Source organism: Hypanus sabinus, chromosome 9, assembly GCF_030144855.1.
Source record: "Hypanus sabinus isolate sHypSab1 chromosome 9, sHypSab1.hap1, whole genome shotgun sequence".
NCBI classification, from domain to species: Eukaryota; Metazoa; Chordata; class Chondrichthyes; order Myliobatiformes; family Dasyatidae; genus Hypanus; species Hypanus sabinus.
Window position 1 is genome coordinate 41,864,899 of NC_082714.1, and position 25,581 is coordinate 41,890,479.

Sequence of the window (25,581 nt, forward strand, 5' to 3'; positions counted from 1 at the left end):
ATCCTGGTGCTGTGGTTTCCTCCCACATCCCAGATGTACAGGTTAGTAGGTTTGTTAGTCACGTGGGTATTTACCCTGCCATATCTACGGCTGGTGGCGTAGTGGCATCAGCGCTGGATTTCAGAAAGAAAGCTCCTGATTCCGAATCCAGCGGGCTCCAAAAAACCTGGAGAGGGATGGGCTCCGCCAGGTTTCAGATGCCTAAGACACGCCGTACGATGAGCAATCACCGAAAAGATCGGTGCTAAAAGCTTGTCATGATGGTGTCCTGATGATTCCACCAGGAGTTAAGGACCACACACACACACACACACACACACAGACACACACACACACACACACACACACACACACACACACACACACACACACACACACACACAGACACAGAGACACACACGCAGACACACGCACGCACGCACACACACACACACACACACACACAGACACACACACACACACACACACACACACACACACACACACACACACACACACACACACACACACACACACCTCTAAATAAAAACAAAATGAGTATATCTCCGATGGGGTGACACCAAATAGTAAAGGAAGCAGCCAGTTTGATTTTCATAGAGAAAGGAGAATTAGTTTGTTGTTTTTAATGGTTTCAATTATTCTCAAGAGCTTTAGGTATTTTTAAATTTACTTCATTCGTTTATATAAAAAATTTTAATGTTTTCTTTATTTCTTAGTTTTAATTGTTAATATAATTTATTTGTTTCAGATTAAAACATTTGTAATTGTTTTAAATATTTCTGATTAACACTGTGGGCTTTGCTGGGGGGAGGGGGAGGCTTCGCCAGCTGTTATGCTTAGAAGGGTGTTTTCAGAGCTCAGGCTTCACTCCCAAAGCTCCTGATGCTGCCAAGAGCATGTTAATAGAATTGAGGATGCTGAGGGCCAGTGAAGATGAGCCTCCTCATCCAGGCTAGGAAAATCCATGTAAGAGGTTACTATGGTTAGTGATGTTGGACAGAATACCCAGGTTGTGACCCATTAGTACGTGATGTGCTATTTGTACTTTCTGTGCTATGACCAATTGACCTAAACCTGCCCATTGGAACTTGAGGAAGAAATATCCTCTAACTAATCCTGTTTATGGTTCTTCCAACTGAAATTTGCTAATGGATCATCGATATAGAATTCAGGAAATTATAGAGAAATTAAACAAGTACAGTATTTGATGTCTGTGCTCACATAATTTACTTTTAAATGATGGTATGTGGGAATTATTGATGTCCAGGTTGCAGAGGTGTTATTGTGCATGAGCCATGAAAAGGTGAAATATACATATATCATGCAATTAGGAAGGCAACTGGTATGTTGATTCTCATTACAAGAGTATTTGACTATTGGTATAAAGTTATCTTGCTGTATGTAGTTACGTAGGAGCTTGTTGGGATATAAATTTTCATTATTTAGAAGGCCTTCCTTGGAGAAATGAAATGGTTCAGTCACGGAGTTCATTCGAAACAAAGATTGCACTACGTCCCTGGATAAGAACAGAATCAGGAGGTATATGGATATACAGTACCGGGACACATTTCCTATAAACCTTAAATTCTAATATTAGAAACAGAGGAAATACTGCTTTTATTACTTTTATTTTATTTAATATATCACCCAGAGTATCGGGCGGCATGGTAGCCTAGCATATGGTGTAACACTATTACACCTCTAGCCACATGGTTTCAATTCATCTGCTGCATGTAAGGACGTTGTACATTCTCCCCAAGGTCACATGGATTTCCTCTGCGTCCTCCAGTTTCCTCCAAGATATATATGTACGGGTTAGTAGGTTAATTGGTCATATGGGTGTATGTGGGCAGTGCAGGCTCATTAAAACCAAAAGGTCTGTTATCGTGCTGTATCTCAAAATAAGTAAATAAAATATATTAAATTTGGACGTAAGATCGTTCTCAACCTGCTTTTATTCATTCCTGTTGAAAGGGGTCTAAAATTAACAGTGAACATTGTGTTAACTCCAGCTTGCTAAATTTCAGTTATTCGTTAAACTGGGGTTATTATTGCTTCAGAATGTGTAGGAGAGATTGAAACCCCGACAGGCAGAGCTCAGTGAGTCAGGCTGCCACTGTGGAAAGGAATAAACTGTCAATGTTTTGTGGCGGAGACCCATCACAGTCCTGATGAAATGTCACGGTACAAAACATCAACTGTTTATTCCTTTCCATAGTTACTGCCTGACCTGCTGAGTTCCTCCAGCATTTTATGTGTGTTGCTCTGGGTTTCCAGCATCTGCAGAATTTTTTGAGTTTAAAACTTTACAGGCGGTGTCTTAGTGGCTCTAGGGATGTATTCAAGGAAGTAAAGCTTTCTATATTTTAACATTTCTAATCAGTTGGTGTCACCTTTTTTTAAACAATTAAAATTGTACAGTGAATAGATCTCATACAGCATGATCTTCCTGCGATACTCAGCTTTATAGCATGTCTGCTAAGAAGGGGAGATGGAAGAGGTGTTTGTAGTGGCAGAAGGAACTCACTTGGATCAGCTGGTGAGAGAAGGAAATCTACTGTTGATGTAGCTGAGATGTCAAATTGGAACTTGATCATCTGTTTTCCCAATGTGCTAGAATACAGTGCTCACCAGTTTGCTACAGTGTTAAGTTACTAGATTTGTCACTCCTGAATCAAGTGTGATACCTCGTAACCTTGATCCATCTTCTGCTTGCAGGTACGTCATGCACTAAAAACGCTGCTGACAGCCGAGACTGGATACTAAAGTACTTTGGCAAATTCAGGTCCCAATCTCAATACAGTGAACTAACATCTCTGAACAGCAATTTTACGGGAGTAAGTTCTTTAGATTGTCTTAGAAAGTATAATGCATGTTACCATATCTTTTTTAAAAACCTGAACCAGTAATTTCTGCGTTCTCTCTGGAACTCTTTGGGTTAGGAACAGGACAACCTCAAAGACTGGAATACAGAACGGCTGTATAATCCAAGGAATCTGTAAAGTGATTGTGCAAACCTTCACAGACAAATTTTCTAGTTCAGAGCAGTTAATCATATGACATTCCGCATAATAAGTTTGTAGCTTTAAAGCCATAGTCACCCTTTCACAACCCCCAACATAAAATCTCGCAAAATAAATGATTCAAATCTAAGGTCTTACAATATGACTGATGACTAATTTTAGTAGGAAGAGAAGAAGATATATATAGAAAGATATAAAGATCTTGTTAAATTTTTAGGTAGCATTTCTGAATGACCCACAAGTTAATCTGTTTGTTTCTCTGACAATAGAAATTCTTTCCAAAGAATACAAGAGAGATTTATTTAAGAGGTGCTCAGTCTGAAACAAAATTAATGAATGCAACTCTTATATTTTAAAGATGTCCAGCTTCCAAAATACTACTCTACTGTTAGCGTAATCTTCATGACAAACATGAAAGTTGATCAAAAGAAAGTTGATATAAAATAGGTGATCAGTTTGTTGTGAGAAGTTTTTGAGCTACTGATGAAGTTCAACTGTTCACCAATGGTAACAGTGCATTAAGGTGCATCTTTACGTCAAAGTAAAGTTATATTTTGCATAGATGGTAAGTTTGTTGTTTGGCCTGTGCTCAAAATGCATTGCTAGCTACTTCAGCCTAGCAATTCACCCAGGCTACACTAGCCCCAGAGAAAATCCTCACTTTGGGTGAGACTATGAGTACAGCGTTTATGTTAGGTTACAAACAGTGGACTTGTGTGTGAATCAACACCAATTGTGCTTGTCAGTTTATATTAGTGTTCCAGTGAGTACTGTTTTCTGATTCATTTTCTAGTTAAAAACAGCTATGTTTGAAAATAACAAAATCAAGAACGATTGGTAACACTTGAGAAAATAGACCCCAGTGAGAACATCCAATATTATGTATGAATAAGATGTGTTATTTTTGTTCTAGCTTGACGTTGTAGATTTGCTCAGCGTCAAACAACTTGCCCAACTATCTGCAAGCAGAGGAATTCTGAACAATTCTGACGATGTACAGAATATCATGAACAGGATCTCAGTCAATGATATTACTCAATTCATGGATGTTTTCAGTCACGAGGCAAAGCAGGTGGGAAGTGTCAACAGTTAAGCATACTGGGGAAACACTATTTTAACAATGTGTATTTTTGTAAGGTGCATTATTGGAAGTGCTCTTATACCCTGGGAGAATTTGCCAATTCGTCACCTGTGTGGGAGGACATAATATGAACAAGTCTGAGTAGCTAATTCAGTTATTTTATCACTAATCTTTTATCACAGCACCACTTTTTTGTACTAATTCCATGTATTTGATTCTGTGAATATACTATATTGTACAGTTCTCTATCATGAATATTCTCATTAATTGAGCCACCTTAGCTCTCTGTGTGGAAGATTCAAAAGAATCGACATGTAGTAGAGGGAGACAATTTCTTCGCATTTTATCCGGAGTAGCTGGCGCCTTATTTTAGTGACCATAAGACAAAGGAGCAGAAGTCAGCCATTTGGCTCATCGAGTCTGCTCCGCCATTTCATAATGAGCTGATCCAATCTCCCCTTTAGTCCCCAGTCAGAGGAAACCTCATCTTTTCATTTAACCCCGTCAAGTGTAGCATGAATGTTTTGCGTTTCAGTGGTCTTCCTTTTCAATTCTGTAGATTATAGATTTGATCATTTTAGTCCCTTCTAATAGGACAATTCAAACAAGTTCTTTTCCATCCACCATTCTGAGGATAAATCTGGTGATCCTTCTATCCCAATGTTCAATATGGTGCAATGTTAAATGAAAAATCTTATTTACTGGTGACAATTTGAAAGCATCACAGCAACTTATAAATTGAGGAATGTTATGCATATGAATTTGAGTAATGTGCACCATTAATTTGACAGAATGTAGTGCATCTAATTCTGATTGCTCACTTTTCTAGAACAATCTATCATTGGCCCCAGAGGTGGCAACCATTTTATTAAGTGAAGTCTTAAACACTGCTGAACCAATAATTTCCACTTCTAATGAAAGAGAGCTTCAGATCTGGCTTGATACTAGACTTGAACTTCTGATTCCACAACTGAATGGAAATCTGACCAAAATTCTTCTGACCAATATCAGCTGCAGTGGAGCTCCAATCATGTAAGTATTCAAGTTTACTTATTCACGATTCATCTTGTTGAAGTATTTTAACTATTGACTAATATGCAGTGAGTTGACAATTTACTGTGAGACACTGAAAAAAATTTGAGTAATTTTAGAAGGTAACCATAGTTCAATTTTCTTCAGGAAATTTTGAATCTTATTTTACTTCTGTGCTCCTGGAGAAGTGGAGTTCACAATCACCAACTCCAGGGGTGTCATTTATTCAGCTTATTATTAGCTGTAACAAATAATGTCCTTTCAAAAATGTGAGATGTCCACATGCATCTACCCTCTGCCTCACAAGTAAATCTGCACACATATTACCTCATTAAGTAAAGCATCAGTTTCTGTTGGGAACTTCCACTTTAAAAACTCTCTGCATGTTGATTCTTTGATTCATGTGCATGAGACTCAAAAATTGCCAATTAAAAACACATTGGTACTTTCTTCCATGGCCTTCTATCCTCACCTATCAAACTCCCCCTTCTCCAGCCCTGCATCTCTTTCACCAATCAAATACCCAGCTCTTTAGTTCACCCCTCCCCCTCCCAGTTTCACCTATCACCTGAGTTTCTCTCTCCCTCCACCTTTGAAATCTACTCATCTTTTTTTCTTCCAGGCCTACCAAAGGGTCTCGGCCCAAAATGTAGATTGTATTTTTTTCCATAGATGCTGCCTGGCCTGCTGAGTTCCTCCAGCACTTTGTGTGTGCGTTGCTTGGACTTCCCAGCATCTGCAGATTTTCTCTTGTTTGACATTGGTACTATTACACTTTTACTCTCCAGACCCAATCTCAAACTAGTACAAGGCCCTTGTATGTCAATGGTGCAATGCTGTTCATATGAGCTGAAAAACTTCAGGTTTAGACAATAGACAATAGGTGCAGAAGTAGACCATTTGGCCCCTCGAGTCTGCACAGCCATTCTGAGATCATGGCTGATCATTCACTATCAATACCCAGTCCCTGCCTTGCCCCCATATCGCTTGATTCCCCTATCCATCAGATATCTATCTAGCTCCTTCTTGAAAGCATCCAGAGAATTGGCCTCCACCGTCTTCCGAGGCAGTGCATTCCACACCTCCACAACTCTCTGGGAGAAGAAGCTCTTCCTCAACTCTGTTTTAAATAACTGACCTCTTATTCTCAATCCATGCCCTCTGGTACTGGACTCTCCCAACATCCGGAACATATTTCCTGCCTCAATCCTATCAAATCCTTTAATTATCTTAAACGTTTCAATCAGATCCCCTCTCAATCTCCTCAATTCCAGTGTGTACAAGCCCAATCTCTCCAATCTCTCTGCGTAAGACAGCCCTGCCATCCCAGGAATCAACCTAGTGAATCTACGCTGCACTTCCTCAATTGCCAGAATGTCCTTCCTTAAACCTGGAGACCAAAACTGTACACAATATTCCAGGTGTGGTCTCACCAGGGCCCTGTACAAATGCAAAAGGACATCCTTGCTCTTGTACTCAATTCCCCTTGTAATAAAGGCCAACATTCTATTTGCCCTCTTCACTGCCTGTTGCACTTGCTCATTCACCTTCATTGACTGATGAACTAGGACTCCTAGGTCTCTTTGCATTTCTCCCTTACCTAACTCTACACCGTTCAGACAATACTCTGCCCTCTTGTTCCTGCTTCCAAAGTGGATAACTTCACAATTATTCACATTGAATGACATCTGCCAAGTATCTGCCCACTCACCCAGCCTATCCAAGTCTCCCTGTATTCTCCTAACATCCTCTTCACATGTCACACTGCCACCCAGTTTAGTATCGTCAGCAAACTTGCTGATATAGTTTTCAATGCTCTCATCTAAATCATTGACATAAATCGTAAAGAGCTGTGGTCCCAATACAGAGCCCTGTGGTACCCCACTAGTCACCTCCAGCCAGTCCGAGAAACACCCATTCACTGCTACCCTTTGCTTTCTATCTGCCAACCAGTTTTCTATCCATGTTGAAACCCTGCCCCCAATGCCATGAGGTTTGGGAAATCAAAGCAGAAAATGCTGGGAATACTCAGGAGGACAGGCTGTAGGTCTGGAGGGAGTTCCTTGCTCTTCCTTTAAAAGGTGCCTCAGCATCTTCCACACTCATCTGAGGGAGCAGATATTTAGTACATCCTCAGTACTGAGTTGGAGTATTTGCCCATAACCCTGTGCTGAGTCCCTGCAATACAATGCTCTTAACTTCACAACACTCTAAGGCTGATGAGAACTGACCAACTTGACCACAGTTGCAAAGTCAGCACAAAGCTGCTACCACCTAAATATCACTGCAAGAGAAAGTGCTCCAGCTAAGCGTTCCAATTATCAGCAGTCAGTGTGTGATAAAATAGCACGGCTGGGCTGCTGTCTCACGGTTCCAGTAACCTGGGTTCAATCCTGACCCGCAGCACTGTCTGTGTGGAGTGTGCCTGTTCTCCCTGTAATCACGTGACCTTCATTTGGGCGCTTTGATTTCTTCTTGCATCCCAAAATTGTCTATGTAAACACACTTATTGGCCACTGTAAATGGCCTCTACTTTGAAGATGAGTGGTAGAATCTAAGAGGAGAGCTGTCATTAATGAGTAATTGGGAAGAATAAAATGGATTATGGTAGAATTTGTGTGAAAATGGTTCGAAAAGACATGGGCTGTTCCTGTACCGCATCTCTCTCTGACCCTGCGATCAGGGCTACCCTGGGATACAGGTGACTGAATGGGATTATCAAATGAAGAAACAAGTAGCAAATCTTAAAATTAAGAGTAACACACAAAATGCTGAGGAATGCAGCAGGTTGGGCAGCATCTGTGGAAAGAAATAAAGATTCAATGTTTTGGGTTGAGACCTTTTGAAGGGTCTCAGCCCAAAACGTCAATTCCTTATTTCTGCTCTTCCAGCATTTTGTGTGTGGTACTCTGAATTTCTAGCAACTGCAGAATCTTTTGTATTTAACTTAAAATTAATTAGTTTTATTAATTTCCACATTACTGCATCACTTAATTCAGTAGTACATTGGTTCTTTTACGGGCAAATGTTGACAACTGTACCTGCAAAAGAAATATTTTTTCAAGTGGCAGGTTCTATTTAATATCTTTATTAGATCTATATAATGGAGGAGGCTGTAATCTTTTTTGACTTTTGATTCAGTTTTTCCATTACCAACAGATGAATGTTGACCAATTTGGACTTGTATACGAATTCAAATCTTTGTGATAATTATTAAAATATGTAGTTCTCACATTCTTGACTTTTCCCCATTTAGAATACGGACCCTGAGTGCACACATTTTGAAGTTTCCTGAAAATATTCAGCGACAAATGTACAACAGCATTAGAACTTATCTCAGTGCAGGTATTCCATTGAATTTTGTGCAATATTGGTAAAAATTGAGTTCTATTGTTAGACTGTTTGATCTTTTCACTCTGTTCTGTCTTACCATCTTTACAAATGCAATGACAAAGAGAGGGAGGGCTATAAAAGTCCTCAAATTATTTGCTGCTTGGATCCTACACAGGTAAAGTAGGATTCTCAAGTAATCTCAATTCTTGTACATCATTGTCAGCACAAGGTGGATATTGTAGTGATCATATGGACGCAGACTTTACTAGCTGTGAAATCCGCCCACTATCAGTGAGATTGTCCATGTCCCAGTGTTGCTACACATCAATCATTTCCATTATGTTGAATAATTAATATTTCCCCAACAAACTCAGTGGCTGCTATCGTCTTCTGCTGGAGAGACATTTTATGGGTCAGGAATGACTGGTTTAGGCACTGGTTCACTGAGCCTATACCAGGCCAGAATAAACCAACAGAGTAGTGAAGGTTGTAACCTTGTCATTCAAATCCTTCAATCCATTTTTGTAGCTTAAAGTAATCGTGAGGTAAAAAAAAATCAAACTATTTGCCTCTAGGAGTGCAGCTTAATGATATTTGACATTGCTCTGCCTTACTCAGCATCATGACTGCTTCCAAACTGCTGATCTACCTGACCCCTCATTATAGACCAATTATAAATGCTGTGGCTGCACCTTAGATTTGGATGGTACCGACTCAAAAAAGCTCCCTAATCACAAGAGAAAGCCTTGACCTCTGGCTGTGAAGCCAATTTTTCCTTACACTGGGTACCTGAACTGCAGCTAGCAGCATTGTCCAATGTCCAGGTGTATGTCCATCATGAAAATACTCCCACTTAACAGACCATGGTGAATAATTAAATGGAATTCCAAAAGACATAGGCGTAATATCATTAGTCATCGGAGGAGAATTAGGCCATTCAGCCCACCCGAACTGCACCCTGTGCATGAAATTCCATTGGTACTGGTACTGGGACAAAATGGCTCTAGCACCCTCTGGGGTCCAATGTCAGTGCATGTTGTTTTAGAGCTACGAAACCTGAAGAATATAATGTTTTATTCTGTTATGATTGTTGTTCCTTTGCTTGCTTAGGTCCCAAACCAAGATGTTATAATGCAAGCGATACAGTTTTAAACTCTACTGCTTGGTTTGCCAATTATTTTGGGAGATTTCTGATTTATACAACCACAGATGACTTGACTTTGCTGACAGATACTGAAACAGTATGTATCACTATGTTAACTAGAAGTTTTATTTATTGTATATTCCTTCACCTCTTACTTGCACAATTGATATCACATGATATTTGCAATGAAAATTCTAAAACTATTACTGTTTCCTACAGTTGAAGCTTTTTGCAGCCAACCAGAAAAATCTGCTTCTTCTGAGGAGTCTTGATTTACCAAAGGAAGTGCAAAGCTTTTATGCCAATGCTCTCTTCACAAGTGTGGACATTGATATCTCAAGGCATGTACTATCTACAACCTGCAAACTAGTAAACAAGTGATATTTACACCAGTGTGGGTCAAACAAACTTAAATACTACAAAGTTTGTAGATTGATTTTCTTTCCTGAAATCAGGGAATGTTTAAAAGCTTTTTCTGCAGTAATAAAAGCTCACCAAAACTAGCTCAATTCAAAGATTCAAGATACAAAGATTCAAAATACATTTATGATCAAAGTATGTATGCAGTGTACAACCCTGAGATTCGTCTTCCCACAGATAGCCACGAAACAAAGAAACACCATGGAACCCATACAAAGAAAAGTATCAATCCCCCAAATGTACAAAAAAAAGAACAAATTGTGCAAACAGCAAGAAAAACAAGTGACAAACACAGAATACAGGACGCCAAATCACAAAGGCCATCGAAAGAGTCCAGGCATATTGAGTTCAACTCAGTTCTGTTCAATCGTTCGCTATTTGCAGGCCACAACGCTAGTCAGTCCAAATCAAAAGCGCACAAAACAGCAACAGAAAAAGGACTGCCCAGAAACACAAGATAACGTGAACTAGAGTCCAATCCACTAACCGCATTGATTAAACCTTGCCTAAGACCTATGAACTCCAGCACCATCCTCTCGCAGCCCAGTCTTAGTCTGTAAAAAAAAATCCACTTGCATTGTATGCTAATACCATTGAATTATCAAAAAGTAATTGTAAAACAAAATATTGCAGGAAGAAAAGAATACAATAGGAGAACACCGAAGGTGTGATGGTGTAATACTTTTACTCAATGTGCTGTACTTTGCTTTTCATTTATACATTGCATTTTTTACTTTATTTTTCCTTGCACAGTATTCCTGACAGCTTGGTTTGTTTTATTGTTGGCACTCCTTTGATTCAATCTTTAAACACCCAAGGGGTTCTTGCTCTGCTTGTAAAAGCGAACAATGCCTGCCAGAGTCCAAGCACTAGTGGAACTGAACCTACAGATGATCAGCTACAGGTAGGAAGAATTGGTATCATGGAAGTTGATGGCAATTACATTTTCATAAGGCTAGAACTTCCACTATTCTTCATAATGTACCTCTGTTCCATTTATATAATTTTGGTGGGAAGTGCTGGGTTGGTGGGGAGAGTGGCTGCAGTAAGTCTTGTAATTCTATTCCTGAGCTCTCAGTGCTACCGCTGTAACCCCCCCCCCCACCACCCAAAAAAAGGATGATGACAGTGTAATTCATTCCTCAGCAAGAGGGAGCACCTACACTTAGTAGCTACTTCATTACCTGTACACCTCATTAATGCAAATATCTAATCAGCCAATCACATGGCAGCAACTCTAAAGTATAAAAGCATGTGGATGTAGTCAAAAGGTTCAGCTGTTGTTCAGTCCAAACATCAGAGTGGGGAAGGAATGTGATCTGTAGGTGACTTTGACTGTAGAATGATCGTTGGTATCGGATGGGGTGGCTTGAGTATCTCAGACACTGCTGATTTCCTGGGATTTTTGTGTACATCAGTGTCTAGAGTCTGCTGGGAATAGTGGGCAAAAATGACTTGTTAATGAGAGCGGTCAGAGAAGAATGGCCAAACTGGTTCAACCTGACAAGAGGGCAAACGTAACTCAAATAGCCGAGGGTTACAACAGTGGTGTGCCAAAGAGATTCTCTGAATGAACATCATGTCAAACCTTGAAGTGAATGGGCTACAGCAGCAGAAGCACATTAGGTTCCACTCTTTTATCTAATAGGAGTCATTTAAATTTTAAATGTCAGTGGGCAACACAGATAAACAGACCTTCAATTGCATTGCAACGTACCAATATTAAACATGGTTTTCGTTCTCGTCCAAATTTGTTGCCTCAAATAAATATGCCTGATACCCTTACAATTTTTCTGACCCCAGTACTCTGTACAATGATTAAGATTAAGCTAGGAATGAGAAAGCAAAGTCATATCTTTTTGCAGATTTTCAACTTTCCCCCCATCAGAGACCTAGGGACCCAAGAGCCACCGCCAAATGCAGTCCCTCCCCCTCCACAACTACACAAAGTACAGAGGAGTTACATTGCTGATATTGGACATAATAATAATAACTTCATTTATATAGCACCTTTCATACAGTAAGATACTGGCTCAATGTGCTCAATAGATTGTAAGGACAAATCAATATAGTTATAAAATTATGAGATGAAATTAAAAATCATAAGTAAAAACAAACATTATATAGAATAAAATGCAATCAAATATACCAAATTATATGTAATAATGTAAACTGTAATATGTAAAATGTAATCAACATCAATAGGCATTAAGTAATTCTATAAGTATGCCAAATTAAAAAAGTAGATTTTGGAAGTGCTTTGAAACTTTCCACAGTACTAGCCTGGCGTATCTCAGTCAGTGAAGTATTCCAGATCTTTGGTGCATAAGAGCAAAAGGGCACATGACCAGTTCTTGCCTGCTTGGCTCTCGAAACAATGACCAAACCTGTATGTGTGGATCTAAGATTACAAATAAGAATGTAAGGGGCTAGCTACTCCTAAATATACTGATAAGCTGGATTATTCAGAGCCTTGTATTTTAAAATTAATAAATCCAGTTTTTAAAGTGGCTACCTGTACTTTATAACATGAACATGAGATGTGTTTTTTTTTATTTAATTCTTCTGACCCAGGCACTTTGACACCAAGGATTGAGTCTTGGGCTGATCCTGATCATAATGTCTGCAGGGCTCATTTTTTCCCTTGAGTCACCCAACAGATGCAAAGGCTCAGGACTTTGTCATCAGCTATCAATAATTAACTTCCCACTGCTGTTTGACTTAACTGAAACTTGTCTTGGATCAATCCTCCCAGTGTGTAATTCTGGAAACCAGCAGAATCCTCCCCAGTGAGGCAGAATGGACCTCGTTCACAAGGATGACAGCATCTCAGGGAAAGATACGGGAATGGAGTGACTAACTTACTGTCCATCTTGTCAATTTCCTGATCTTCATATAAAGGCACCTTTATCTGCAACTCACATCACACCAGGTCCCACCCATACTGATCCTCACTGATTCCAGCAAGCTAGACCTTGTTCTTTCACCTCCTTTCCCTTTTATCTCTCTTATTTCTCATCCCTCCACTCTTTTCCTCCTCTGTACATCATCCATACTTTCCTTCCTCCTCCCAATATTTATTAACTGAAGGCTCTATTATCAGACTCATTGTTTGAAGTTTTTCCTGCAAATGTGCTCGTCTCTCCACCTCATTCCTTGCCTTTTAAAGCTTTATCTAAGCAGCTTCTTTTAAGTTACCCTACATTTAAAATTGTAGTTTTATTATTTGGCAAGATCTCATCAATTGTAAACTCTTCTCAAAAACCATCATAATTTTATTTTATTTACAGCTTGCAGATGCTCTAGTGGGTAAAATCTCCAACTTCTCGGCTGATATGCTTATCAATCTGGGCCAATCGGCTGTTGGACTAACAATAACGCAGATCGATGCACTTAATGGTACGGATGTTCTCATCGCTCTGGACAGTCTGAGCAATGTTAAAGGCTGGACTCCTGGCAAAGCCAATGCATTGGTCAAAAAGTTGAGCTTTGCTAACTTCCAGGTAAGATATAAGTGAATCAAGAAAGTTCTTATGAATGTAATATGACTGATTGTACATTTGCATTTAGGAGTGGTGGGAAAGAAATTTTGTTGAGAACCATTAACCATTTACGTAATGCATTAGATAGTTTCAGTCTAAAAACCATCAGGTATGATTGGTATTCTGAAAGTTTTACCATGGTTTTCTGTGCATTTGATAAGCTTGCACACACTATATTCATTGGTGTTATAGAATGAGTATATGCTTCAGGAGTGAACTTTATCTGGACAGTGCAGGCTTGCTCTTGTACAACTTGTAATTGGCCTTACCTCAGCCCCGCTGATGTTGTTCAACACCAAAGATTTTGTTTTTCCTTTCCCGGAGTTGAGTATCAGCTCTTAGAGCAGATTCACTGGACTAACTAGTTGTAAAGTACCAGTGCTACCCTATCACCTATCACCCTCTAGTTAAGAAGAAATTCGAGCCATTGGTGTCTGATATTCCTATCAAGTGAGATGATGGAGCAAATTTCATACTTCATGTTTATTACTCCATTTGGTCTTGTGTGAGGCCAGTGTGGCTGTCCCCATACTATGACATGCAACACGTTTTTACCATTCAGAAGAATTTCTGTGCAGGAGAATGTTAAATTCACATGACCAGGAGCCCCTAGGATGCAACAAGGAAACCCCTAGAAGTATAACTAGTCATATTCTAAGGAAAAAAATCAAAAATTGGCTAATTGCTCACTCCTAATGAAGAGTGAATGGATTGACTCCAAGCCTAGAGGGAATTCTGTTAGTAAGGAGATTAATCAGACTAGATCTGGACTGTTCTGAGTTTAAATGAATGAGAAATTATTGAAACAAAAAAAAATCTTACAGCCCTGACAAGCTAAATACTGTGATGATACTTGCCTTGGTGGGGGTATCGGAAACAGAAGTTCGCTAATAAAGGACCAAAGCAAAAAAATTTCAAACACAAAATAATGAAACTTTGTAATCCTCTAACCAAGAGGGCAGTGGAGGTTCAGTTGCTGATGTATTTGATACAGAGATTAATACATTTTTGGATATTAGGATTTGGGATTGGAGAAGGAGCATAACACAGGGGTAAAGGATTTGCCATGAAGTGTGGGGCAGGCACGAGCAGTCAAATGGTCTACTCCTCATGTTTCTTATCATTATGAACACTATTCGATTTTTGAGCCATGAAAAACCGGCATTTATTTGCTGCTAGAATATAGCAACTGTGCCACTGCTTTAAAATATTGATAATCATTGAAACTCACTGTAATGATGTTTATACCACTGACTCTCATTCAGCAAATGAACTCTATCAAATTGTAAAGTCTATTTTGACCTAATACTTTTAAATTTGGCCATGTACAAATGCAGCTCCAATAGATTTCAAACAAGAAGCAATACACTTTCAATGACATGAGAAACGCTCATATTCAAGTTGCCAACTGGAAACTGCCAAAATAATTGATGCACCATCAATAACTCTCTAAGACGTGAAGCGAGATATAGGCTTTTATTGACTAGAAGAAAGAACAAGCAGCAATTGACCATCATACTACATCCTGGAGACTGAGGGCAGGGCTCAGGCCCCAATCGCCTTTATACCGGGGTCTGTGGGAGGAGCCACAGGAGCAGTCAGTGGGGGGGTGGGGGGGCCTGTCCAGACAGGTGTATGTAGTTCACCACAATAATAAAAATGATAAACCTGGCATCTAACTATGTTTTAATTTTTTTTTACTAGTTTAACAAAGTTGAAAACTTGTTGAAAATGGGAAGCTTGGCATCTGGTCTTACAAGTGACAGGTTGAGAGCCATTGATAGCATGGTGATCGCCTCGGCTGTTGATAATACCGTCTTTGTAGAAAGTATATTGCTTGCTCCAAAATCGTCACAACAAATCGTTGTTCTAAAGGTAAGTATCTGATAAGCATGTGTTCTGTGGGCAATAAAAATAACCATTTTACATTGTATGACATTGTAAGCCTTTTGAATTTAGAGTTGGATTGGTGGCCTTTGACATATGCAAACATGAAAACATTTACATTTACGGTTAAAGTTAAATTTAATGCTTTGAAGGGTGTGGCTATGGCTAAAAAAGGCTAGCCATGCCAGTGATGTCCATATCCTTTGAATAAATGAAAGAAACTTGCAGAGGGTGAGACCCGAGTGGAATGGCCAACTTGGGGGTTTCTGTTTCAGCTGCTGTTTTACCATTATTCACAATTTAAATCAATGATTTTTAACTTAAAATCAAATGATAAGTTTTGGGCAGCACCAAACTAGAGTAGAAGGGCAGTCACTGCTCAGGGAAAAAAATGCAGTATGTCAAAAGGAAGCAGGAATACATTTGTAAATACAGCATACAATTTATAACAGAGAGACAAATGAACTAAATTCTCAAAAGACTTGACAAAATACTTTAAGAAGGTAATTCAGGATGTTAAACCTATGTCAAACATTGATTTGGCCAAACTGGGAGCACTATGTGTAATTGTGGTTCAGTGCCTTAAAATTGCAGAAAATATTCAATATTTTGTGCAAGAGGAAATGCCTCGATAGATTTTAGTTTTACAATTCTGTGGTACAAAATTTGGCTTGAAGTTTGGCTTCAAAAAAAATTTCAGTTTCCAAGTTTAAAATGAATGAAATAAAAACACAGCTGTTTGGAACCATACAACACCTGCAGTGACAGAAACAATTAATACTTCGGGTCAATAATATTTAATCAGAACATTACCATTCTGACGAAGGGTTATTGACATGAAACATCAACTCTGCTTCTCCCTCTACAGATGCTTACTAACTGCACTTACTTTTTCTTTCAGATTTGTATCACCCGCAGGTATTTTTATTTGCTTTGTTGCATAGTTACTAGATATTTTCACCTTTTTCATTCCTCTTTAGATTAATCAATCTTCAAGTAATATCACAACATTTATACAGAACGTTCCAGACCTGCTTGCAACTGAAATTCCTTTGCCTCAATTGATTTCCAAAGATATCGATCTGAATCTTGTGAACAAAAAGCAGTGGAAGCCTTACCAAGTAAGTTGGTAAATTGTTTGATGACACCATCTAGTCGAGCAAACACTTTGTTAAAGGTAATCTGTGTTTGATTAAATTTTGGTTGAGCTGACATAATTGTTAAAGAAGGTAATCCATACAGATCATGGATTTACAGATGTCTGATCAGGTCACAATTTGGACTGGTAGCAAAGTTGAAACTCTTGAATAAAAAGGACAGTGGGTGAGAAGCTAGCTTGAGGACAGAAAGGGAAGTGTTGTGGTACATTCCCTCCACTAGTTTGAATAATTGCCAGAGAGTGGAACAGTTGCAGAATAAACATTGGATGTGTGGAAAATAATGAAGTGCCTTGTCATAGACTAAAAGGGTACATAGGTTACTGGATTGAGAATACTTGGAATGCAAAATTTAATGCAGAAAGATGTGAGATATAGTTTAACAAGAAAAATGAAGAGTGGGAAAATAATACAATTCTAAAGGGTGTGTGCAGGAATGGAGGGACATTGGTATTTGCATAAAATTTCAAGGTGGCTGAGGTAGTTGTGATAAACAGAACAGATTCTGCAAAATGCTGGAGGAACAGCAGGTCAGTATCTATGGAGAGGAATAAAGAGTCAATGTTTCAGGCTAAGACCTTCAGGACTGGCTGCTGGAAGTTCAGAGTAACACACGAAATGCTGGAGGAACTCAGCAGGTCAGGCAATGTCTATGGAGAGGAGTAAAGAGTCAGCATTTCAGGCAAAGACAATTCATCACAACTGGCTTGTAATTGTGAAAGCACAACAAAATTTATGTAAATGCTGGACTTCATTAAAACAGGAACAGTATACAAAAAGAAGGAAATAATTGGTTTGAATTTTTATAAAGGAAACACTGTTTGAATGTATAAAGTACTAGTTTTGCCTTGATAAAATCTGCTCTATGGGAAATATATGAGTGCCCAAGAAAGGATTCAAAAAAGATTTATACAATGGATTAGACATATGTTTCTAAAGATCAGCAAAAGCTATGGTGGGGAAAACCTTTTTTTAAACAAGGAATAAATTGTGAAACTATCTGAGACTGTGGCTGGTGATATTAAAGACTGTGCACTTTTTCTAATATTTCACATTCATTTTGATTAATATTGTGACTGACTGCTGTTATTTAGGTCAGTGATTTTTAGCCAATAGATCAGACAAAAAGCAACTTTAAAAAAAAATATGAAACACCATTAAAAATGTGTTTCATATCTCAAGGAGCTTCTTTGAAATGTGTTCCTGAAAACTATTTGATTGTGTGCCCATATAAAGTGAGCAGAATAGATATTCTGTTCTCTTTAAAAATACACACTTTCCAATAGTTTCCCAAGGTCTGCAACAGTTTGTTCCCAGCTTGCGTAGCACTCCATCCCACTCTACTTCCCTATTTCATACCATGGGTGGACAACTTGGTGGAGCAGATGTTCTTGCCACCTCTAAGGGCCTTTGACCCTCCTCACTAATCAGACATGATCTTATCCCATTGCCAGCTTCAAATATTAATTAACTCAATCTTTAGTGTTTAATTAGCTTTGATCAGGAATACTTCAAACTCATTTTCTTGATTTCAAACATCTTTTGAAATTTGTCACAGAGTGTTTGGTTTTAATGGAGATTTTATCCCCCCAGATAACATTGCATAACAATGTCACAATGTTATAAAAGACAAAATTCAAAACAGCCCAAAATGTGACCTAAAATAAGGTCTAAAAGAATACAATGACTCCTGACTTGAAAAAAAACTTCTAAAAACCCCAGTTTTTTCTATTTATGTGTATTTAATGTTATATCGTGCATGCTAATATAATCAGCAGTTTTAGTTTGGAATGCAAATGGCAGTATTTTTTTACTTAAGCTATTAATTTGCCCTAAATGGACATAAATATTTGCAAGTCAAAAGGCAAGAACCATTGACCATAGATGAATAGCACCTGCTGTTGAATTAAAACTCATGAAAACACAAAAGTGCAGATATTATTTTATTTTTTTTCAGGCTGCTGTGTTTTTCGGGACTTTGGCAGAAAATCGTAACCTAAACTTCAGTGTGTAAGTATTATGTGTAAAAATTTTGCATTGAAGTGAATATTCCCTTGGAAAGTAACATTATGAATTTACTTGGGTATTTTAAATGCTAAGCTTTGAAATGTTTGATCATTTACATTTGTATTACATCTGTGTTACAGCGCATCATACTCTGTGCTGCAAGGTTTCAGTTGTGCAGCAGGAAACAAGTTGACCAATGAACAATTCCAGAAGTTTGTTGAAGCCACAAAAAATGGGGCTTCACTGAGCACTGATCAGGTAAACTAATATAGAAGTTAAACTCCACGTTCACCTATATAACATGGGACGATACCATTTGTTGGGATATCAGTAAAAGTTTCTGATAGGTTTCTCTGAGCTCCTCAAGAACACACTGCCAAGCTGCACCTCCAGTATGGAAAAAGGGCTAGCCCACATGAGTAATGAAAGAGACGGAAGTATTTTGTCTACTGAATTTATAAATTCAATGAAGAATTTAACTCTTTTGCAGCTGAATGTCCTTTTTAAAATCTTGCTCATCTTTATTCAAGGGCTCAATTTGAGAACCCATGTTTATTTTCTATATCACAATACCTTTCTTTGGGCAGTAAAGCCAAGCCCGTACCCAGCATTCTAGATGTAGTCTCACTGGGGCCCTACGTAATTGGAGCAATGCATCTCTACACTTGTACTCTGATCTCTTTTCAAAAGGCTTATTTGCAACTTGTTCCAGGTACATTTATTATGAACTGATAAACCTGGGCTGCTCCGGGGTTTGGATCTAACAACTTAGTTTTTGGTTGGGGATGTTGTTGTGCCATGATTACAGATTTGGCAGTGCAGTAGATAGGGCAATTGTGCTTGCGAATATGCACATGTCAGCTAATTATTATTTAATTGTGATAGTATTTAACTCCATACTTGTTGAGACTTGGACAGAGCACAGCAACGCTTTTCTGCCAGTTTGCATTTGGCCTTGCCTGAGAAATTGAAATGTCAAGTCAACCGATTCTGAAGACTAGCGGTATTTGTTTAATATTTAGATGTTCTTTTCAGCTGCAGTGTAGGTTTTGTTTCCCTTTTGAGAGTTTTAGTTAATGACCCTGTTTGGCCTAGTGTTTATTGTTTTATTTTCCCTTTAACACTGTTCGCATTAAAGTTTTGTGAAGTGTTTCTTACTTGGGCCATATCCGAACCCGGTAACAGCAAGTCTCGAATGACAAAGATGAACCCAGCAGAGAGAGAGAGAGCAGCTGACCTTGGGCATGAAACTCATTGTTCAGCTAGGACAAAGCTACAAGCAATGGAATCTGTTCTCAATGAATTTACGGAGGCAATGAGGCAGATAATCTCATGCTGACAAGCCCAGTCTCACTTGAAGGAACAGGTATTGTCCCCCGCCACAACTGGTCAATGCTTTACGGGAACAAGGATACCCCGCAGCCCTGTCATTTCGACATTTTGTGGCGAATTTAAGGAGGGTTTTTGATCTTCCAGTATGGGGTCAGGAGGCTGCCCACTGACTCTTGGACCTGCGCCAAGGAAGAGGAACGATGAGAGCCAATGCAGTTAAATTCTGTACCCTTGCAGTAGAGACGGGATGGAATGAGAGATCTCTCATCAATCTCTCATCCGGGATGAGCAGGATAGTCTGGATGACCTGATTAATCTGGCTATTCGAGTTGATGACCGGGTAAGTGAGTGGCGCAGTGGAAGAATGTTTCAAACTTCCTATGCGCTGCCTCATCACTGTCCTTCTTCACGCTCTCCCCCTCCCCCAGCACCCAGCCCACGGAGGAGCCTGTGCAGTGGGGTGCGTGCACCTGTCTCAGGAGGAACGAGAGCGGCGCCGGAGAACAGGTTCATGCCTCTGTTGTGGTGATCCAGGACACTTCCGGGCGGCATGTTCCAAGCGTCCAGTAGAAGAGAATACCCGTCAGCAGGGAGGGGAATCCCGACGGGTCGGTTCTCCCTTCGGTCAGCTTCCCCTGATTCTGTAATGCTCGCAGCCTCCTTGTCGTGGAGGTCTCAGACCCATGAACTTATGGCGTTTATTGACTCTAGTGCAGCCGGGAATCTTATGGACATCTCTCTCGCTCAAAGGTGGGGAGTTCCAACTCAGGAATTGAGAGAAAAGATCAACGTCAAGGAGCTGGACAGCCGACCTCTGGGAATGGCCAGATCCACCTTTCCACCCAACGCCTCCAACTGGTGCTCGAAGGCAACCGTCGTGAAGAAACACCTTTCTACCTGGTTAATTCACCTGAACTGCCACTGGTACTTGGTCTCCCCTGGCTATCCCGACATAACCCACGGATCGATTGGTTTCTGAAGTTACTCCAAGAGTGGGGTCTGGCATGCCTGTCTACCTGTCGGGGTCCAGCTCAAGCTCCATTCCATGAATCCCCTCCGCCCGTGTCAGCTGAGGATGCGGACCTGTCTGGGATTCCAGCTGAATATGTGGATCTCTTTGAGGTTTTCAGTAAAAGAAAGACCACCACCCTGACCCCACACCAGCCATACGACTGTGCCATAGACCTCCTACCTGGCACTAGTCCTCCCCAGGGCCGACTCTTCTCCCTCCCTCGTCCGGAAATGGCGGCCATGGAGGAATACATTAAGGAGGCATTGAGTATGGGGTTTTTCCATCTGTCAACCTTGCTGGCAGAGCAAGCTTGTTTTTGTGAGCAAGAAATATAGCAAGCTCCATCCCTGTATCGATTATCGGCCCCTGAACAACATTACTGTGAAGAACTGCTACTCTCTTCCCTTGCTGGCTTCTGCATTCGAACATCTCCAGGGTGCAACCATATTTTCCAAAATTGATCTCTGCAATGCTTCCAATCTGATTCACATAAGAGAAGGGGGTGAGTGGAACTCGGCTTTCAACACCTCTAATGGCCATTATGAATACCTGGTGATGCCTTTTGGTCCAGGCCTCGGTTAACGATGTGCTCAGGGACATGTTGAAGCAGTTTGTGTTTGTGTATTTAGACATCCTTATCTATTCCTGCTCTCATCAGGAGCTCGTCCAGCATGTCCGGAGAGGACTCAGACGCCTTCTTGAAAATAACCTGTACACCAACCCTGAAAAGTGTGAATTCCACAAAGACCAGGTGTCGTTTTTGGGCTATATACTTAACCCATCCAGTGTTCAAATGGACCCTAGTAGAGTTCAGGCAGTTGCAGAATGGCCCAAACCGTCTACAGTCAAACAGGCATGGCGCTTCATGGGGTTTGCGAACTTTTATCGCCGCTTCATCCAGAATTTTGGCTCTATCGCTGCTCCAATTAATGCACTCACCATGAAGAACTCGGCAGGATTCCATTGGACAGACGATGCTGAGCAAGCATTTTCCAAGCTGAAGCGCCGTTTCACCACGGCCCCGCCTCTGCAACACCCAGACCCACCTCAGCCATTCGTTGTCAAGGTGGATGCATCGATGTCGACATGGAGCTGTCCTCTCTCAGCGCTCGTCTGCGGATAGCCAGCTGCACCCTTGTGGCTTTCTTTCCCGTTGCTTGACTCCGGCCATGAGGAATTACGCTGTTGGGAACCGGGAGCTTCTGGCTGTCAAGGAAGTGCTGGAGGAATGGCAATACTGGCTGGAGGGGGCAGAGCATCCATTCTTGGTCTGGACAGATCACAAGAACATCTCCTATATTCACAATGCTAAGAGACTCAACCCTCGGCAAGCTCGGTGGGCTCTCTTCTTCACACGGTTCAATTTCATCCTCACTTATCATCCTGGCAGCAAGATACAAAGACCGACGCTCTCCCAGCAGTTCAACGGATCTGAGGACAATGCCGATCCAGAGCCCATTCTTCCTCACTCATGTATCACTGCTCCGGTGATCGGGGGAATAGAGGTGAGAGCCGCCCAACAATCAGATCCAGGCTTGGATGGGGGACCTCCCAACCGTCTGTTTGTCCTTGCTGTGGTGCGTTCCAAAGTGCTAGAATAGGGTCACTCCTCCCGTCTTGCTGGACATCCGGGGATTCAACGGACTCAGGAGTTTATAGAGACAATTTTGATGGCCATCTATGTCCCAGGATGTCCACGACTTTGTATCTGCCTGTCCCACTTGCGCTCAGAACAAGACATCACGCCAGCGTCCTGCGGGTCTGTTATGTCCACCGCCTGTGCCCCACCGTCCCTGGTCCCACCTCTGACTAGATTTCAGCAATGGTCTGCCCCTCTCTAATGGAACTCCACCATTTTGGTCGTTGTGGATCGATTTCCCAAGGCTGCCCACTTCATTGCCCTCCCCAAGCTCCCATTGGCTCGTGAGACCGCCACACTCATGGTTCAACATGTGTTCAGGCTCCATGGCTTTCCTCAAGACAGTGTCCGATCGTGGACCACAGTTCACTTCCCGCTTTTGGAAGGCTTTCTGCTGTCTTCTAGGAGCCACGGCCAGCCTCTCGTCTGGCTTCCACCCCCAATCTAATGGCCAGACTGAGAGTGTGAACCAGGAGTGGGAGACAACCCTGAGCTGCCTTGCGTCTTCCAACCCCACATCTTGGAACTCTCAATTGGTTTGGGCAGAGATTGCCCGCAATAACCTCTGGTCATCCTCCAGTGGTATGTCTCCCTTTTGAATGCCAGAAGGGATTCCAGCCCCTGCTCTTCCATGACCAGGAGATTGACTTAGGAGTTCCTGTTCCTGAACAGCTGATCCAGTGTTATAAGCTCACCTGGAGACGAGCCAGCGTTTTTCTGCTGGGCGCCCTGAAAGAACATTCCCAGCAGGCTGATCAACTCCATCGACAGGTAAGGCCATTCAAACCAGGAGAGGAGGTCTGGTTTGCTCAAGGGATCTTCCCCTGAAAGTTGAGAACCGGAAATCGGCACCGATCTACATGGGACTGTTTGTAGTGGAAAAGGCTGTCAACAGGGTGGCCTATAGATTGCGTCTACCAGCATCAAAGATCTTAATTTGTTACATGCTCTTTGCCGATGATGCTGCTATAACATCGCACACCAAACAGCAACTACAAACTCTCATGGACCACTTCTCTAAGGCATGCAAGGACTTCAGGCTTACCATCAGCCTAAAGAAAACAAATGTCCTTGCCCAGAATGTAGTGGAGACACCAGTCATTACCATCGACAATTACGATCTAGAAGTGGTCCACAAGTTCACATACTTGGGGTCGACCATTAGCGACACTGTCTCCCTGGATGCTGAAATCGATAGTCGTATCGACAAAGCAGCGTCGATCCTTGCTCGACTCTCCTCGCGGGTCTGGGAGAATCTGACACTCACTACAAAGACCAAGACTGCTGTGTAAAATGCATGCGTTATCAGGATCCTCCTGTATGTTAGCAAGAACTGGACCATCTACTCTAATCAGGAGAGCAAACTCAATAGTTTTCACCTGCGTAGCCTTCACCGTATCCTCAGCATCACCTCGAGAGACAAAGTCCCAAACTCTGAGCTCCTCTCCTGCGCTGGACTTCCCACACTGTTCACACTTTTAGGTCAATGCAGACTGCGCTGTCTGGGCCACATCTGTCATATGAAGGATGGTGGACTGCCAAAGGGCATCATCTACGGAGAACTAGCAACAGACAAGAGGAACATTGGTAGACCCCAGCTCCACTTCAAGGACCCCTGTAAGTGCGACATGAAAGACTTAAAAATCAACACAGAGTGCTGGGAGGATACAGCAGATGACAGGAATAAATGGTGAGGTACTCTTCAGCAACACCTGGAGCAAGGTGAAAGAGTGACCCTGAGTCAGTTTGAGAGGCGGAGAGCTCAACGGAGAGCACAACGGAGAGCACAACGGACAGCAGCCAACAATTCCATGACACCCTACACATGCAGCAACTGTGGCAGAGCCTGCCGTTCCAGGATCAGACTCAATAGCTACAGTCGACGCTGCTCGACAAACCAGGGACCACCAGAGGCTCAGTACCCATGTTGGACACACACACACACACACACACACACACCACTGAAGATCCACCCAGTATTCCATGTTTCCCAGCTCAAGCCGGTTACTACCTCTCCCCTAGCCCCAGTCACCCCACCTCCCCCTCCTCCCCGCCTGGTAAATGGTCCCATGACTATACTGTGCAACGCCTCCTGGCATCTCGCTGGGTACGTGGTAAGGTCTAGTGCTTTGTGGACTGGGAAGGGTATGGCCCAGAAGAATGCACGTGGATCCTGGGGAAGGACATCCTGGACAAGTCACTGATCCGGGACTTCCAGCAGACACAGGTCTGTGGTGCCTCAGGGGCTACACCTAGAGAGGGGGGCCCTGTCATACCATGGATTTGGCAGCACCATAGATACGGCAATTGTGCTTGTGAGTATGCATGTGTCAGCTAATTATTATTTCATTGTGATAGTATTTAACTCCATAATTGTCGAGACTTGGATAGAGCACAGCAAAGCTTTGCTGCCTGTTTGCATCGGTCTTGCCTGAGAAATTGGACTGTCAAGTCAACTGACTCTGAAGACTAGCGGTATTTGTTTAATATTTAGATGTTCTTTTCAGCCGCAGTGTAGGCTTCATTTCCGATTTGAGAGTTTTAGTTAACGGCCCTGTTTGACCTAGCGTTTATTGTTTTATTTTCCCTTTAACCCTGGTCGCATTAAAGTTTTGTGAACGATCGGCCCGTTTCAGTGTCTCTCATTCCACACTTGGGCCATATCCAAACTTGGTGACATGTTGTTCACTTTAATTGTCTGCATGATTTGGTATTTTTATTCATTTGCATATCGATTATTGGTCTTTAATTCTTTCTTTAATTGTTTTGTTCTGGTTTTTTGCTTTGTGGCTAACTATGTGCATGCAAACCCTCAAATTTGTGTAATTTATACATTCTTTGATAATAAATGTACTTAAATCTTATCAACGTATGTATGCCATTTACAACCTTGAGATTCATCTTCGTGCAGGCAGCCTCAAAAATCCAAGAGAAACAGTAGAATTCACCAAAATCCCCACACCACAAACACA

The 25,581-nt window shown here is 41.3% G+C and overlaps 1 protein-coding gene across 1 annotated transcript in view; it reads left to right on the forward strand.

The window, feature by feature from the left end:
* Window positions 1-25,581, forward strand: part of LOC132398985 (uncharacterized) — a 165,249-nt gene that overhangs the window by 116,281 nt on the left and 23,387 nt on the right. Inside the window, exons 108-119 of the mRNA XM_059978822.1 lie at window positions 2,719-2,837; window positions 3,937-4,095; window positions 4,934-5,136; window positions 8,393-8,481; window positions 9,580-9,710; window positions 9,833-9,954; window positions 10,787-10,937; window positions 13,324-13,536; window positions 15,280-15,450; window positions 16,443-16,583; window positions 18,577-18,629; window positions 18,767-18,884. Of these exons, the coding sequence (XP_059834805.1) occupies window positions 2,719-2,837; window positions 3,937-4,095; window positions 4,934-5,136; window positions 8,393-8,481; window positions 9,580-9,710; window positions 9,833-9,954; window positions 10,787-10,937; window positions 13,324-13,536; window positions 15,280-15,450; window positions 16,443-16,583; window positions 18,577-18,629; window positions 18,767-18,884 (1,670 nt within the window). The remainder of the gene's footprint in view (window positions 1-2,718; window positions 2,838-3,936; window positions 4,096-4,933; window positions 5,137-8,392; window positions 8,482-9,579; window positions 9,711-9,832; window positions 9,955-10,786; window positions 10,938-13,323; window positions 13,537-15,279; window positions 15,451-16,442; window positions 16,584-18,576; window positions 18,630-18,766; window positions 18,885-25,581) is intronic.